Source organism: Aphis gossypii, unplaced genomic scaffold, assembly GCF_020184175.1.
Source record: "Aphis gossypii isolate Hap1 unplaced genomic scaffold, ASM2018417v2 Contig00263, whole genome shotgun sequence".
NCBI lineage: Eukaryota > Metazoa > Arthropoda > Insecta > Hemiptera > Aphididae > Aphis > Aphis gossypii.
Window position 1 is genome coordinate 1 of NW_026083048.1, and position 17890 is coordinate 17890.

The window sequence follows — 17890 nt, forward strand, 5'->3', positions numbered from 1 at the left end:
TTGGTACTGGTAAGAGTTGAACCAAATAATACTCCCGAACTCTCGTGATATCTCTAATCACTTGTTCTAGAGGTTTGTCTAGTTTTCTGATCATAGACTTTAATTTGTTCATGTAATTTTCGAATGGGAATGCGCTACATCTATCCAAAGGTCCATATATTTCATAATCATCTGCTATATGAATTAATCCAAGAATATTGTGGGATATTAAGTGACTGCCATAGATTTTTCCAAACATCTCAACAAAGTATTTATTGTAAGTAGGAAGGAAAATTTGGACTCAGAAGTATAATCATAGCAACATTAAGTGACATAAAGTGTTTAAAACAATCATTTGATACCATATCTTTTAAAACTATGGGACCAACATATAAAAGAAATGTCCGTAGTTCAGTAGCCTTCCATCGAGCAATTTCATCTAAACCTCTAGGTTTTCTGGAAAATTCACAGGGAAATGAACTTTTTAATCCTTTAATAGAATCTGACAAAATATTTATTTTATGCGATGGTAATCTAACATTTAAAGGTCCTCTCATCCATAATTTGATAAGTTTTTTCATTGTACCAAGACAAACCATATGCATATAATCTAATGTAAAATTAGATACTACATTAAATTCTGGCAAATCAACAACACAAGAAATACTAGTTGGACAAGAATGATACTCTTCTTGAACTCTCTGAATATAATCATCATGAGTTCTTACAGCTGGTTGAATTGTTGATTGACTAGGAGGAAAACAAGTCCTATTAAGTAAATATTCTCCCTCTATTTGACAGCGAGTACAAGAAAAAAATCCACTGTGGCCTTTGATTTTTAAAACAAATGACTTGGCTGGCGTGTCACAGCAAATAAAATGAATGCTTACACTGTATAATTTATTATTGATGCTAATACCATTCAAAATTAAATCTTTTGCTTCAGAAATAGAATCATTACTGTCAGCTGGTTTTTCCATCCCAAAGTATATTTCCAACATTATTTTTTGGTACAATATATCCTAATATTGGCAAAAACTGTTGAGATATACTCTTTGAAATCGGCAGCCCGTCAATACCAACTGCAACTCTAATTATATTCAGAGAAGGATTATCTGAAGATACTGTAAGTACAAAATTATAGTTAGTAATAATACCATTCTTTAGGCCAAGATGATAATATCGACCAGGATTTACTGATCTTATTATGTTATTCATAGAAATTAAAATATTATTAGCCTTATTATTAGTATTTAAAATGGTTCTAGAATCTTTAGGCAACTCAGAAAAACAAGAGTATTTTCTTAAGTTGGATAAAAGAGAATTAATAGCATTATGCGGAATATTAAAATCAATAGTCCATTTAGCAATCATACCGCGTACAGTGTATATATCACTAGTATTAAGATTATGTTCAGTTTCATTATCAATTGGGTTTTTTTGTGATTGAATATTATGTGAATATTCAAGAGAAAAATTATTATGTTGACAATCATTAAGACCAGTTTCTTGAAAAATTTGACTGACGAAAGGCACAAAACTACTGAATTTAATAGAATTGGATTCGAAAATCTTGTTTGAGACACAATGAGGAACTTCTTTTCAGGGATCTTCAATTTCATCTTGGTTTCATTTAATAAACTACTTATTTTATTTTTATTAGACTCAGTCTTAGTAGTTGTAGAAGTTTCATGTTTATAAATTTTATATTCTTCCTGAACCCTTCTTCTCTTTGTCCGTTCACTTATAATTTTATCTATTTTATGAGACAATAATCTAAATAATACAACCCAAAATATGTAAATTGACAACAATTGTATAAGAAAATAAATAAAATAATATTTAAATACTAAGCATAAAACAACTACCTATACCAAAACGTGTTGTTTCTACCTATATCAAATAAAAAAAATAAAGTCAAATAATACTAGATTAAAACAAACGCGGTAATTTTATTCTGCTTACCTATTAAAATATTCACTATTCTACTCGCTATCTACTAAATCCGAGACTAAATCATTATTCAAACATTTGCTGGTCTACAGGCCTGAGGAGTGTGGGTGAGAAGTTACACTACAAATAGATATATTTTATTTAGAGGTTGTTAAACCCACATAATCATATGGTTTCCATCTTACAAAAGTACAACATAACAAATTTATGTTCAGCACTTAGTATTTCTTATGTTGTGTAGTTAGCTTTAATATTAGAGAGAATTAACCTATTATACTCTAACATATAAGGTAAGAAAAATCGGCTGAAAATTAAAACATCAAAATAAATATCAACCCGTGAGAAAAAAACTGATCATAAACTTTAAAGATGGTTAATCGACTAATATTAAAACTATCTATAAGTTTTTTTTTTATTATTAGCTTCTACAGGCCATTAAGGCCCTTCGCTGCTTCTACTATGCCTCTCCATCGATCTCTGTTGTCTGCATCCTCAATTATTGCAGTTTCATCTACTTGCATTAAGTCAATCTTTACCCGGTTCATCCAACACTGGCGTGGTCTTCCTCTGGGGCGTGTTGTATTTGGTTTAGATACCACAACTTGGCTCATTTGGCTGTCCTTATCTCGCCATATGTGACCAGCCCATTCCAGTCTCTTTGAGACAAGATATATTTGGATATTTGGCCCATTAAAGATTCTTTCAATATTTGCATTTGTTCTCCTTTCGTACTCCCCTGTTTCTGCATTATACATGGTACCATATATTCTTCTGATGATCTTTCTTTCAAATATTAAAAGCTTTGTCTCGTCCACTTTAGTGGTGGACCACGTTTCGCACCCATACATAACTATGGGCCGTAAGTAGGAAATATAAAGCTTTTTTTTAATTTCTCTGGAAAGAAGCTTAGATCTGAATGATTTACTCATTGCATAATAGCCACGATTTGCCGTATTTAGTCTCAATCTAATTTCGTTATGCATATCATTCCTATTATTCAAATTGACTCCCAAATATTTAAAATCTTCTACTTGTTCGAATGTATATCCATCTACGATGAGATTCTGTAATATTCTTGGTCGCCTAGTCATAATCATATACTTTGTCTTATTCTCGTTTATATTGAGGCCCATTATTTTACTAGAATTAATTAATTTATTTGTACTTTCTTCTACTTCTGTTTGAGAGTTTCCAAGAATGACAATGTCGTCAGCATATGCAAACAATGTGCCGCTACCAGTTAGATCCATTACTCGCGTTTCATGCATATCTCTGACTACTTTTTCCAAAGCGATATTAAAAAGAATGAGGGATAGCGCATCTCCTTGTCTCAGGCCTGACTTGACTTCAAAATTCCCCGACTCCATTCCCATGAAACGCACTTTGCATGTAGTATTGGAATTGCAACCTTTAACCAAGTTCACCAGTTTCCTGGGCAATTCAAAATTTTGAAGTACTGTCCATAGCTGTTCTCTGTCGATGCTATCGTACGCTTGTCTAAAATCTATAAATATCATGTGTAGGTCTTTGTCGTACTCATAATTTTTTTCCATTGTTTGTCTGAGCGTGAAGATGTGGTCACTGGTAGATCTTCCTTTTGAGAAACCACACTGATATTTTCCTACAATGTCTATTGCTATTGCTTCTATTCTTCGTAAGATAGCTATTGAGAGCACCTTGTACGATGTGTCTAAAAGCGATATACCTCGATAATTACTAACTTTAGTTGGGTCCCCTTTCTTGAAAATAGGGCATATAACTGATGACGACCATTCCTGTTCAACTTTTTCGCTGTTCCATATATTTGCTATAATGTGGTGTATGTTAGTTAAAATTTCTTTTCCTGCAATTTTTAGTAGTTCAGGGTTTATATTATCTTCCCCTGGAGATTTATTATTCTTTAGTGATTTAATAATAATATCAATTTCCTCGATATTTGGTGCTGGCAGTTCAGGTTCTGCTGTGTGATATAGTATTTCTTCGTACTTTCCATTGTTGTCATTTCCAATGCAGGAATTATTGTTGTTTAATAGATCTTCAAAATATTCTTGAAATTTGTTTACGATCTCGCTAGGTTCCAATATTATATGACCATTCATGTCTGTGATGAAATTAGTACGTGCCTTGAATCCCTCTTTAATCGATCCGCACTTCTTAAAAAACAATCTAGGTTCTTTCTTATAATATTCGATATCTTCTATAGCTTTTTTTCCATTGCACGTTTCTGTTGCCTAATCACCTTGTTTGCTAAGGTTCTGAGTTTAGAGTATACACTCATGTTCTCTTCTGTTGGATTCAGCATCATATTTTGTCTAGCTAAACTTCGCTTGTTAATAGCAGCTTGACATTCCAGATTAAACCAATGATTTTTGTTTTGTTTAGTGCGCTTACCTCGTAGTCTTTCAGCGGCTTTTGTTAGAGATTCGTTTGTCTTTGATCACAGTGTAACTTTATCCGATTCATATTCTGTAAGATTATATTTCCTGAGATTTTCCGAAATTTCTTTTTGGTATGTGTCTATCTCCTTCGAGTTCCTTACTTTTTCTATATTCAGTTTATTATTCTTTCCTGTTTGTTTTTTACTCCTCCATTTTACTGAAAGCTTTAATACAAACGTTGCAACAACTAAATAATGGTCAGTATCTCCATCAGCTCCTCTGTAACTTCTAATATTACGAACTGATGTTTTTTGCCTCTTGTCTATTATGATATGGTCAATTTGACTTTTAGTTTTCCCATCTGGGGCAGACCATGTATGTTTATAAATGTTTTTTCTTGGGAAATAGGTGCTGCTAATTATGAGGTCTTTTGAAGAGCAAAAGTCAACTATTTTTTGACTATTGTTATTTGTCGTAAGATGCCAGCTTTCTTTTCCAATCGTTTGTCCAAAGGACGTTTCTCTACCAACTTGAGCATTTAAATCTCCGACAATTAGCCTGATACAGTTTTTAGGCAAAACGTCAAAAGTTGCTTCTAACGTATCATAGAAACTATTTTTTTCCCCGTCGTCTGCATTTTCAGTCGGTGCATAGCAGTTCAATATTATTAGATCTAGTTTCTGTTGCGTGACTCGTATGTAGCAAATACGTTCATTCACTGGCACACATTTTTTAACTTGATTCATCATGGCTTTGTTAATCACAAAACCGACTCCCTTCTTATGTCTACCTGTTTGTAGACCGCTGTAGAAAATTATTGAGTTGCCACTTTGTATACTACTACTATTGAGCCATCGAACCTCCTGTATGGCTACTATGGGGACTTTATATCTTCTAATTTCATCAATCATACATTTCAGTGCGCCTAGTTTAAAAAGCGTTCTTTTATTCCATGTTCCAATCCGTAACTCCAAATCTTTCCGGGTCCTATTTCCATTTCGTGATCCAATTTTTTTCCACATTCCGAGGCTTTAATTTAAGTTTCTTAACAAAAGTATTAAAAGTAAAAGTATTAAAGTAAAAGTATTAAAAGTATTTAAGTATATGTTTTTAAAGAGGACGGGTTGTTAGCCCGTCGCTCAAACCCCCAACCTGGAGGACCAGTTTGGGCCAACTAATTAAAGTCAGCCCGTAGCTCGGGGCCCCGGGTCCGCTAAGCCTGTAGCACTAAATAAATAGTGCCCCCCTGAGGGGACTATCTATAAGTACCTGTACAAAAATATTGTAACTACACAACACAATGAATGTTGTACGTTTGTAAGACTGAGTCACATACGCGGCTCTTCTTACAACTATTAAACTAATTAATTCATGCAAGACTAAGAAAATACAATTTATATTAAAAATTATTATTACATATAGTGTCGTACTACAAATTACAAAACCAATATTCCACTTACCTATTTAAAATATGTATTGAAGTATGCGAACTTTCGGAAGCTGATTTAAAAATAAAAATAAAAGTAAAAGTTTATACACAGCTCAGACATCAAAATGTCAATTACTGAAACACGCTTCACCGCTCACGCATGTACTATACAATACTATAGTCGGGAGCACGAAAAATGAGCGATGGCCCCCGCGACCCGTTGTTAGTACTCACCGCTGTAGCCATTGGTTCTCAGCATTGTACTATCACGCTGCGCTGCCGGACTAACCTAGCTGGGTTTAATAGTTTGATAACCACTTTACAAAAACTGCCGCTTGGAACATGACGGACAGCGATCATTTTTCGTGCTCTCGACTATATGGTCTACGACAGTGAATTGACACATCCACAAATGACAAATAGCAATTACCACTCGCAAGTCGCAAGTCGCAACTCGGCACACACAAGCCTGCGATATCGAAAATAATATCGTGATCATTATGACGTAATGGGAAATTTTGAATTTGTGGCAGTTAGTACTAATAGACAATAGTTGTTGTATTTCATTGATATGATTACAAAAGATAACATTGTAGTTGTGGTTAAGATGGTGAAGGTGCTAGAGTATAATCATCATAGATATATTTATAACATAATATTGTATTAGGTATTTAAATTATGGCAACAATAATCCATTATCATGATTACTGAGTGCAACGCATAGAGTAGACTACTCTATGGTGCAATGCGGGCAGTGCCAACAATGATATATAAATTATCCAGTTATTTTAAGAATAACCAATAATCCAGCCCATATAATTCTTCGCAGTATAATAATCGAAGTGGCACCACGTATAATAAAATATGTTCAAGAAAAAACGAAAAACGAACTTGGGTGTTCTAATAATATAATTTATATTAGGTAATATACATTCGTCGTCATGAAGCCGTCTGCAGTCATTGTTTACGAGTTTACGACAGTAAACAAAAATAGTAAATATACTTATTCATATGACGTTCGATGAGCGTCGGTGGCGGGTAGGTAGTGATGGTAAGAAATAGCAATAGCAGCTATAATAGCACTGCTATTTTACTTTAGCAATCGCAGATTGCTATTTATTGTTAATAATAGCAGTGATTGCTAAAATTTGTATAGTAAATTTCAGTTACTTGTGTTTTCCTACACTGTAATAAGCAGTAGCAGACCAGCAGAGCTGTTATTATAATGAAATAAATAGTATTAGCATTTGCAGTATAGCAACATTAGCAACCATACGGCGGCGTCATCATGCGCATACACATTACTATGTAGATTATTATCAGCAAACAGCAATAGCTATTGGCTATTACCTAATCAGGACTAGATAGGAGTTCTGTAGTACCTACTATAGTTTTATATAATCTGTGTGACTGTGTCTTGTGATAGCACGGTTTAAGTCATTTGAGATAATAATATAGTAATTAGTAATAAACATCAATACAATACATTATACTCAATACTCATTATAGTCATTATACTTAAATTGTGCTTGAATTAATTAGAATCAAAGTATATTATCTTAAATCGCGGTCGTCATGAAAAAATAATCGTAAATGTTATTCAGCAATCAACTTATTTATGTCTTTTCTCTTTACTTAACCTAACAGCTAACATAGTAACATTACTACCTATTTAGTATTTAATGTCTATAATGTTTTATGTGTTTAACATTTTATCCTGGATCTGTAGTAGTGTAGTGTGGAATGGAATGTGGATACCTACTGGATAGCGGATAGTGTTGAACTGTGGACTGATTACTGATGTGAATAATAAATAATACACCATACCTACATGACTAATAAACAAATTGTAAGTACACCTAAAATTGTAATTAAGTACCTATTAAATGATAAAACAAAATACTGTAAACAAATTTCAACTTAATCATAGAATCTTAAATAATATAAAATTGTATGAAACAATATATCCTTATTCTTTATGTGTTTTAATTTAAAAAAAGTAGTATTTCTACTTTATTGCTGCTAAGTCTACTTCGACGGTCACTGATAAGTAACCCAGCTTTTGAAAACACGCGTTCACAGAGCACCGATGTACCAAGACAGCAAAGTGTTTTTCTGGCAAGCTGACTCAAATATGGATAATTATACTTGTTATCCTTCCACCATTTTAATGCATCAGTATTGCGGTTCTGTATGGCATCTTCTGAGTACTTCTGTGCCTCTATAATAGCTCTAGAGGTGTTGGTTCCTGTAGGTTGAACTTGGGCCACTTTTGAGTCAATCGAAAAATGAAAAACCTTTTTCATTTTCTGTTGATGTAGCGGTAGATGTAGGTTGCACTTCATTGTCTGTCCAGTTATCTGATATTATTGATGCAGTTTTTTCTATAATGTCACTTTTAATTGTTTGCAGGATATTTCCAGTGAACGGGATATTTTTAAAACGTGGATCGAGGAATGTACAGTGGGTCAAAGTCTTACTACTAATAATGCAACCCCAACGATCTCTATCCTGCATTCCAGATAATACTTTGTCAGCAACTTTTTTTTACTCTTGGATGGTAATTTTCTTTTTGGAGTTGGTTGCATACATTTTTAAGCCCTTCTGATAATATAATTACTAAAGAAGCTGTCATGTATTTATCTCCACTAACAGCTCAATTTTATTTGTTCAATTATACCCCCCTCACAATTGCTATAGTTCAGGTCGATGGAATATTAGTTTTATGTGCCATTTCATAATGTTCAAAAAAAATATCTCAAACATATAAACAAACACACTAAATATACAAATTAAAAAAATATTAATTATAACAGTATATGCACAAGTTATAATAACATATTATTATATTCAAACTATCAAATAAAATAAATTAATAACGGAGGTTATCGGTGAATAAAAAAAAATTCTTTATTTCTTTCCATAAATAGAAATATGAAAATAGTATTTTAACCCAAAATTACAAAATTATTTATATTACATTCATTTGAAGAAAATTGAAACATCTATTTTAACGATTTCGAACAACATGGCTGTTCGTTGTCTTCAATCTCATATTTTTTTCTTAATAAAAGTGTCATTTACTTTTCTTTTTCAGTTATTGAACTGTATGTGATGACAGATGTTGGCAATAATCCAATATATTTATTATTTGAATATTCATTTATTCTTCCTCGTTCTATTTTAATAATACTTCCACTTTCTCCCACAAAATTTACAGCTTCTTCGTTCCATACCGTCAGGATTATCTGTGAAATAATTTCATTATCATTATTTTCTTTTCATTTAATAACGATATATTTATAATATTCCAATTTAATACTGTTTCTTTGAGGAGTCAGCCAATAATATATCTCTTTAAGTAAAGTTTTTATTGTTTTTTTTTTTGTGAAAATACTGGAATTACTTAATTTATTTCAATGACTTCAGCTATAATATCTGTAAATATAATAATATAAAATATTATACGATTTGGTTTATTATTTTTATATACTTCTTATTTATTATTGTTCCAATTTCCATATTTTTTATAATTTGTATTGTGTTGAAAATTTCCATTTCTGTATCATCGATTCCAGGGTCTTCATTATGATTAGTGAATCTAAAAATAACCATTCTTTTAAATTATATAACATATTATTTTTTAACATATTTACATTTCTACTTCTAGAATATTCAGATTTATTTGTATTATGGAATGAGCTGTTAATGAAAGATTTTTTTCATAGTGATATTCTCCGATTTTGACATTTTTTATTGATACAATATCATTTTTTTTTTGCTTTAAATTCGTCAATGTTTTCATTCCATAACTTCAAAACAATCTATAATTTTAAATTAGGTTTAATTAAATTTATAAATAATCTAAGTATAAATTCTTTATACTTTATTATCTTTCTTGTCAACTAAAATTATTTCTCTTTTCTCAAATTCCTTATGAATTGTGCTAATTTTTTCGGTTTTTTTTATGTCATAGATTTTGGCGATAATATCTGAATGAACAATGAATGTTTATTATCAATTATTAATTCACAATGTCTCTCATAAACTTACCAAGTATGGTATTTATTGGACTATTGTATATTGATTTAAATTTTTTGAAATCATATGTTTTCTGATCTTGACTTGAACAGTTTCTAAATTTATTTTCATTGATATATTTTCCTTCTTTGCTATACCATTTTTTGAGACTGAAATGATCGTAAATTTATTATTAATTGTTATTTATTTATAGTCATTTTTACTTACTCTTTTTGTTCTGGTATTTTAAGGTTTATAATAACAATAATGAACGAACTAAATTTAAGTTTTTAATGTTATTAAATTCATTAATTTTAATATTATTCATAGCAATAATATCACCTTTTTCTCCATCAAAATCATTTATTTGATCTGACCATAATGTTAATGATATCTGTATAAAATTTTATCAGTATTATTCCATAAAATATACATTTATGTTAGGTATTTTATTTGTAAATCTAATTTAACATCACTTTAGATTGTGAATCATCAATAAGAATTATATCTTGTCTCTTTAATTGTAATCCATTTTTTATTGATATTTTTATTCCTTTTATACTTTTGATGATCGCTATAATATCTGAAATGGGGAAATAACTAGTCTGTTCATTTTTATATTTTTGAAAATTATATTTGAAATACCTTTTAAAGAATTGCTTTTTATTTTAGCTAGATCTTTTATTTTAATAAAATTGAAATCATTTTTTGGTATATTTTCATCTTCTTTCGATTCTATAATTTTAGAGTTTTCTGTTAAGATTTTTTCAAATTCATGATCGAAATCATTAAACTTTTTATTTGTTTTTTTCACGAAACCGTTAGCTATAGTGTATATTTTTTGTATCTAAAAAATATGGATTATTACAGTATCATTTCATACTTGTTATTACGATTTTACACATTAACAAAATAAATATACACAATACCTGAAAAATATACAATTTTTCAACATTATCACCGAATATAACGCATCTTATATCTCTGCTATTATCGATTATATCTAAATTGAAGACTTTAGTTTCATTTCCATTTATTTTAAATTTTCTGACTGATGTTTTGTTTTGAATTCGTGCAGTAATTTTCCAACTGATAAATTAAAATATAATATGTTGAATAATACCTAATATGAAATATTGTTTGTTTATTATTGGTTTTTTTACTTTTTTATATTATCAATCAAATCCACAATTTTCATATCATCAGTCATGATAAATTAACTTCTTTAAGGTGTCACTTAAGTAATTCTTTTTTATGTTTTTTATTTGATGATAATTTGATGTTATATTATATTCATTACTTGTTCATTTAAATGTTGATTAAATATTTTTTTACCGTTGTTAAAAGTTTTTCTATTTACTACGTTACTATGGTCTCAAAATTTTTATAACAGTTGAATGCAGCCAACATTAAATATTTAATATTCGACCAAATGTACAAAAATGATTGCACCCAATCACATTGGAACCTAGCACATTTAAAAAGTCACCCTACTCTTATAAAAAATCAAAGAGATGAATTTGTTAAAAGTTTAACCATTCACTTATTTTGGTAGTAAATAGTCGTATTTTCCCGTACACCTCAAAGATTATAATCTTATTTCTATAATAAATAAATACAATTTCCCCGGGCCGTTTCTGCGAGAACCTACTTGGCCATAAATTATTTGTCATCACAGAAAATTTTTTAGACAAATATAAAATTATTTATACTTAAGTTATACAGAAGCTAGAAATGTTCATAATAACACATCCATACTCGTTTCATGGAGGATACAATCTTGGACCAAATGTTAATGAAGCTATTAATTATGCCAATACACAATGTATTAAATATTTTGCAAACGCTATTGTATATAATTGTGATGGTATCGTGAAATTGATTGGAACTAAAATTATTGAAGAATTGTATGCATCTTTCAATTAAAAAAGTTCACTTGACATCATAATTCATAAAAAAAAATATAGTTGAAAGAATTTTACGAAACGGAAGAATGCAATTACATGACAATAGAAGAAATAATAAATTTAGTAATGACATTTTAAATTATTGGATCCAGTTTATCCTTCAAGATGGAAATTAAAAATATATTAAAGTTTCAATTATAGATACTATGAACAAATTCAAAGAATATTGTAAAGTAAATAATTATCAAAACTTTAATAAATCTATATTATAATATCGTATAAATAACGATCATGGTGTAATTTAATGCCTGTTGATAAACAAATATTTTAGTTTTTTTATTTTTACAATATACGTACAAATTTTTTGGATCACCTCCTCTTGAACATGCTACATACAATTGGCCATAAGAAAACCATGGTGTTTCAAGATAAACTCCAGTAGTTCTTAATAATTGTCCTTGGGATTTGTTAATAGTGAATGAAAAGGAAAGTCTTACAGGAATTTGTAATCTTTCAAATTCAAATGGTGTATCAGTTGGTTTAAGAGGTATTCTTGGAATATAAACATGTTCTTCTTTTCCACATCCTGTTAATATTATACCTTCAATTATATTATTCTTTAATGTCTTCACACATAATCGAGTACTATAGCATAATTTAGGTGGATTGAGATTTCGTAAAACCATTATTGGTGCTCCAATTTTCAACGTTAATATATGAGATGGTAAGCCTGATATTTCTAAAGAATTCAAAAATTCCATAGGGTAGTATATGGCATGTTCAGGATGACATACAGTGTCAATTGATTTGAACGTTTTACATACCCCTTGAAGAGAGTTTAATATGTCATTACTGATCGTGTTAACTATTTTTTGGCGCTAGTATAGCCCTTTCACATAACCATTCATGACTGATATAATTTTTATCTATATCAGGATAAACATGGATTATTAATGAATGAACTGAATCTAAGATACGACAAAAATTAGATGGAAATTTGATTGTGTCATCTGAATTTCTTTCCCATTTTCCGTCTCCCAGAAGTATTAACTGTTTTGAAAAATTCTCTAAATTAGTATCACCTGTTAGAAATACTCTCATATAATTTTTTAATGTAATTATTTTCACATGTTTCCATAAATAAGAATTTTTAGACGTGCATGTATTTGGTCAGCTGGTGTTCCTCTTGAAATTATTGGTAATGTTTGTCTAAAATCGCCAGCTAGAATGACTATTACTTTCCTCATTATAAAATTATTTTTCTTCAAATCTTGTAACGTTTTATCTAATGCTTCTGGTCCTTTTTTATTTGCCATTGTACATTCATCCCAAATGATTACATTCGTTTGTTTAAGTAATTTGCACGTTGCAGGATTATCAATAATATTACAAATAGGTTCTTCTGTTAAATTGAAATTAATCGGTAATTTCAAGGCTTAGTGAGCAGTACGTCCACCATGTAATAAGGTAGCTGCTACACCAGATGATGCTACTGCTAATGCTATATTTCCACTTTTTCGTACTTCTGCCAATATTAAGTTCAATAAAAATGTTTTACCTGTGCTTCCTGGAGCATCTAAAAAGAAAGGCCCTCTTTTTCTTCTATAATGTTTTTCATAATTGTGGGGCGACAATGCAAAACGTACTATTTGCGTTTTACATATTTTTCAGGAAAGGTCATTTTCTGCTGTGCATTAAATAATTGAGATATACATGCTGTGAAAATGTTTAAAAATAGATGAAATAACTATGAAATCAATTTCTGCAAGTAAAAGTATTTTAAAATGTATTTTTTGTACTTAAATATAACTTTTTAAATTTTGAATTGGATCAAAACGTACTATTTACAACAAATGTAACGTTTTGCTTTGATTAACAAAAATAGTACGTTTTGATCAATATTTTTACAAAACGTTCTATTTGCATAAATTAAATTTTACAATAAATATAATCTAATATACAAATGTGAAAATGAAAACCTTTTAGTGATATGTTCTCGGAAACTACTGAACCGATCGTTTTGATTTTTTTTAAATTGAAGAGCTCATTGCGGAGAAGGTTTATGGCATTTGATCGATTCACAATCCACATTTTAAAGGGTTGCTCAAACGGGGACTTTGAGATTTACGATGGAAATTTGGTTTATAATTTTTGTTTATAAATGGTTGCTATAACAACCTGATTTATGTGTTAACACATTTATCACTTTATTATTACAGCTAATTATTATGTATAAAAACATGATAACATGAAGTCGTAATATACCCTACGCATTTACGCATACACGAGGACAAGTTGTTTTATTTATTATTTTCGAATATTAATTTATTATTAATGCGTCTTCATATGCGCACCCCAGTTTATGTACTGTTATTTTTAATTCTTATCTAAAATTGTTTAAATTCTTACAAATTAATAAAAACTAATTAATATAGTTTTCGAATGTGAGCTGGTGGCAGCCGGACAATTATTTTTGGTATTTATTGAGGTGTACCAAGATTGCAAGTTAAAGCTCTGCACAAAAATGTAATAGACGCTATAGTTATCACTGGGAGCGCTAGAGGAGATATAGTTTTAATCCCGAGAATTAAAAAAATCCAACTGATTATCCCTTTGAATTAAAAAGAATACAATTCCCCCTCAAAGTTTGCTGTGTTATAACTATTAATTAGTCTCAAGGACAATCATTGAGCATAACAGGGATTGACTTGAGAGAAGAATGTTTTTCACATGGACAGTTCTATATCACATGTTCTAGAGTAAGCTCTGCTAGTAGTTTGGTTATTTTAGCCCCAAAAGGCAGTACCAAAAATACTGTTTATAAAGAGTTATTGAGATGAATAAAATATTTCAATATAAATATATTTTTTTTTTGGCTTTTATAACGTCATAATGTTAATTATCTTTTGCCGACAAATTACAATATTACAACACATGGGCAACCAAGGATCAACATAACATCTAAAAGCAGACTGTAATAAATATAAAAACTGATAAAATAAAAGTTATAGTAGGTACCACAAAAAAATGTACATTGGCAAAGCCGGGTTATTCAAGATTTTTGAGAATCAAAACCTAGGTTAGGATTATGTATTAATTGATTATATTAATCTACTGTATTATATCAAACTTAGTATAACTTTGATACTTTATTAGAGTTAAATCATACACTTACGTACAAACACCACTAGGTCCGCGATGTACCGCAGGTAGATTGCCTATCTGATAATATACTGCTGCGAATCAGAATTTTTATTCCGGGCAACAGAAAACTTAAGATAAATCTAGAACATCATCCATCGAATATTAAATAACGTATTGAACAAGGTCTGAGTCATAAAGAATTGGCATTTTTAACGAGCAACGAAGTGCAAAACACGAAGTAAGCAATACGAAGTCTGCCGGGTCAGCTATTATTATTATTAATATAATATTAAAAAAAAATCTCGGTTTTCACCTGAGGTGACTTTTGCGTGGGCAACGCCGGGTGGGACAGCTAGTTTAATATAATTTTAAATTTTTGAAATTCAAATACTTTGACTCAACTAAGTGTAATAATATTATACTTACTTATACTTATTCAATTAAATATATTTAAATTAAGAAAATATATAACATATAGGGAACCGGTGGTAGCATCCATATAGGTGAAAGGAATACAAGTTAGGTATAATATATTTTAATAAAACTCTTTTTTAATAACTTTTAATAAATAAAAACTAAAACAAGGTAAGTAAAAGATTAAAGGAGCACTTGAAAAATTAAAAAAAAAGAATAATATATCAAGTTTTAAATATTTAAAATGTTAAAATTTAAAAAAATAACAAAGTAAATACAATTTTGAGGAACGCTTTCAGTCTTGAAAAATTAAAGCATAGTTAACATATTTTATAACAATTAATATAAAATTATAATCAAACATTTAGTTTAATAAAGCTGCTTGCCTACTAGATAAATATAAAATTATAGGTCAAGTAAATTATTAAGAATCAAAAACTATGATACAATAACTTAATCATTATCTTCATCATACATATTTTCAAGCTCTTCATTTCCAACATCTTCACTATTTTTGAAGATATCTTCATAAAACTGTGTAGTTTTCAGAAATAGTAAAAAATTTCAGCAAATTCTTGACATGGATAACTTTACATGGTTAGTTTTGGCGAGCATAATAATTAATGTTTCAAAGTTATAAACGATTTTTTTTTCTAATAATTTAGGTTAGCACGTAGATAATATGTTAAACAAAATACGTATATCATATATTAAAACTATATAATTTAATAAAATGTAACAATAAAAACAAATTTTAAAACACAGTCATTTTTGTAAACAGTACATTTTGAATTATGAATGGAAATAGTACGTTTTGGAAAAATTGATGTAATTACCACGTTTTGACAAATTTTTTTTTACTTTTTATTACGGAATCTATAGCAAATAGTACGTTCTACATCAAACAGTAAATAGTTCGTTTTGCTTCAATTTACTATTTTAAAAACGGTTATTGAATGGGAAATAGTACGTTTTTACCTAATCTGATGATGCCAATCGATCCGCCGCCATTTCAAACATATAATTCAATGTATAACTCCATTTTGACAAAAATGCAAATAGTACGTCATTGTCGCCCACAATTGTTTGGAATGCCTTTTTTTGATTGTCAATTAATAATAATTTATTAGTATTGATATATGCATTTAGTTTTTCAATATCATACGACGTTTCACGAATGATTTCTGAATCTTTTGATATGTTTTCGATTCGAAAAGGAGGTTAGGTTATTTCCCATTGATTTGAATTTTTCCCTGATATTATTAAACACATATCTTTTATAATTATGAGAGCTTCATTGAATATTTCATCTGTATAATCTAAATCTTTACAACTATTTAGTTTCTTATTCCGATATAATATATCTTCACTCATACTTTTTTTATATTTTTCCCATAAAGATCCATAGATCCGATGGGTTACATGAAGTAAAGATAATTGAAAATAATGTTCTTATACTACTCGACTTCTTTGTTTCATTTGCTCTTGCTAATGCATCATCCTAATGTTTATCATCCTTTATTAACCTAGCTGTTGACATGCTTCTCAATATGATTTGTACGTAATACCATTTACTGTTCTTAAATATCCGAAAGACATTGGACCAATAACATTATGTAATAAAATTCTCAAAAAAAAACACTCTGAATTACTTGGATGTATTGTATACATTCGACCAAGAGTGTCAGATTGGAAGATCTCAGGACTGTGACGTATTCCTTGTTTTCTATGATTAAATTTTTTTTGCGAATTGTCCCATGTAAAATATTTTGGGATATAATAACTTTTTCGCGAAATCATCTGTCTGACATATACTAAAAAATGCTGTTAGAGTTGTTTCAGGTGGTTTCTCAACTTTTTTTCTACATTATCATTTGAAAAATAAACACGTTGACTATTTTCTAAGTGTACATGTAAATGTTGAACGTTTGGATATCGATCATGAATTTTGAAACCAAAAATTCGCAAAATTGCTCCGTTACTACTTATATATCTTCCTGATTGATATTCTTCAATTTCATTATTATTTTTATTTTCTATCAAAACATGGCTTGATCACTTCCTTTGTGTATATACTTCAAAATGTATTTTACTGCAACTACTGAACTACAAAGTTCAACATTAATATGAGCATTCATTATTTTCGAGATTAGTGGACAATATGGCACAATCCACTGATTATCAATATACACTTTTTTGTATTTATCATTAACCTTAATAGTTTAACGTTAATAGCAGTCTGGAAACCTCCATTTGTTATACTTCTTCGTCTGTACAAAGGATATCCATTTTTATCTGATCTCGTGACATCAAGTAATTTTCTAGGATAATTACATTTACATTGGCCATCCTTCATACATACTGAAAATGGATTCAACTGTCCACATGGTCCATGTATCATTTTTTTTTTTTATTATGTGAAATAAATGAGGATCTTTTTCTGGATCTGGTAATTCAGCTTGATATTATCAATTCGATCTGGATGAACTTTGTTTTCTAACCATATTAAAATATGAGCATGTGGTAAACCTCTTTTTTGCCATTCTATTGAATAAACCCAAGATATAACATTACCAAAAATCTTGCACTTAGTTATCAAATCGATTAGCTTTCTTAATTTCAATTTTAATACTCTTGCTATTAAGTCATGTCGATCACTTGGTTGC

General features: G+C 29.6%; 3 protein-coding genes and 1 long non-coding RNA gene across 4 annotated transcripts; all 4 read right to left on the bottom strand.

Annotated features, from left to right (window-relative positions):
• Positions 1-2357: 2357 nt before the first annotated feature.
• Positions 2358-2861, bottom strand: LOC126553567 (uncharacterized). Its single transcript, XM_050208712.1, has one exon. The coding sequence runs from the start codon at positions 2859-2861 to the stop codon at positions 2358-2360; it is 504 nt and encodes a 167-aa protein (XP_050064669.1).
• A 1508-nt stretch (positions 2862-4369) lies between these two features.
• On the bottom strand, positions 4370-5332 carry LOC114131699 (craniofacial development protein 2-like). The gene has a single exon (XM_027996995.2). It carries the CDS (start codon positions 5330-5332, stop codon positions 4370-4372), a length of 963 nt encoding a protein of 320 aa, XP_027852796.2.
• Positions 5333-9192: 3860 nt separating this feature from the next.
• LOC114131697 (uncharacterized) lies at positions 9193-11758 on the bottom strand. The gene is made up of 9 exons (XR_007606563.1): positions 10923-11758; positions 10689-10848; positions 10405-10606; positions 10236-10342; positions 9984-10153; positions 9793-9929; positions 9625-9731; positions 9396-9563; positions 9193-9340 (listed from the first exon to the last, which is right to left on the bottom strand). It is a non-coding gene; the product is annotated as an uncharacterized LOC114131697 (long non-coding RNA).
• Positions 11759-11967: 209 nt separating this feature from the next.
• On the bottom strand, positions 11968-17625 carry LOC114131700 (uncharacterized). Its single transcript, XM_050208713.1, has 6 exons — positions 17438-17625; positions 13117-13268; positions 12823-13068; positions 12563-12748; positions 12024-12492; positions 11968-11974 (listed from the first exon to the last, which is right to left on the bottom strand). Exons 1-6 carry the CDS (start codon positions 17623-17625, stop codon positions 11968-11970), a joined length of 1248 nt encoding a protein of 415 aa, XP_050064670.1.
• Between the last annotated feature and the right edge of the window lie 265 nt (positions 17626-17890).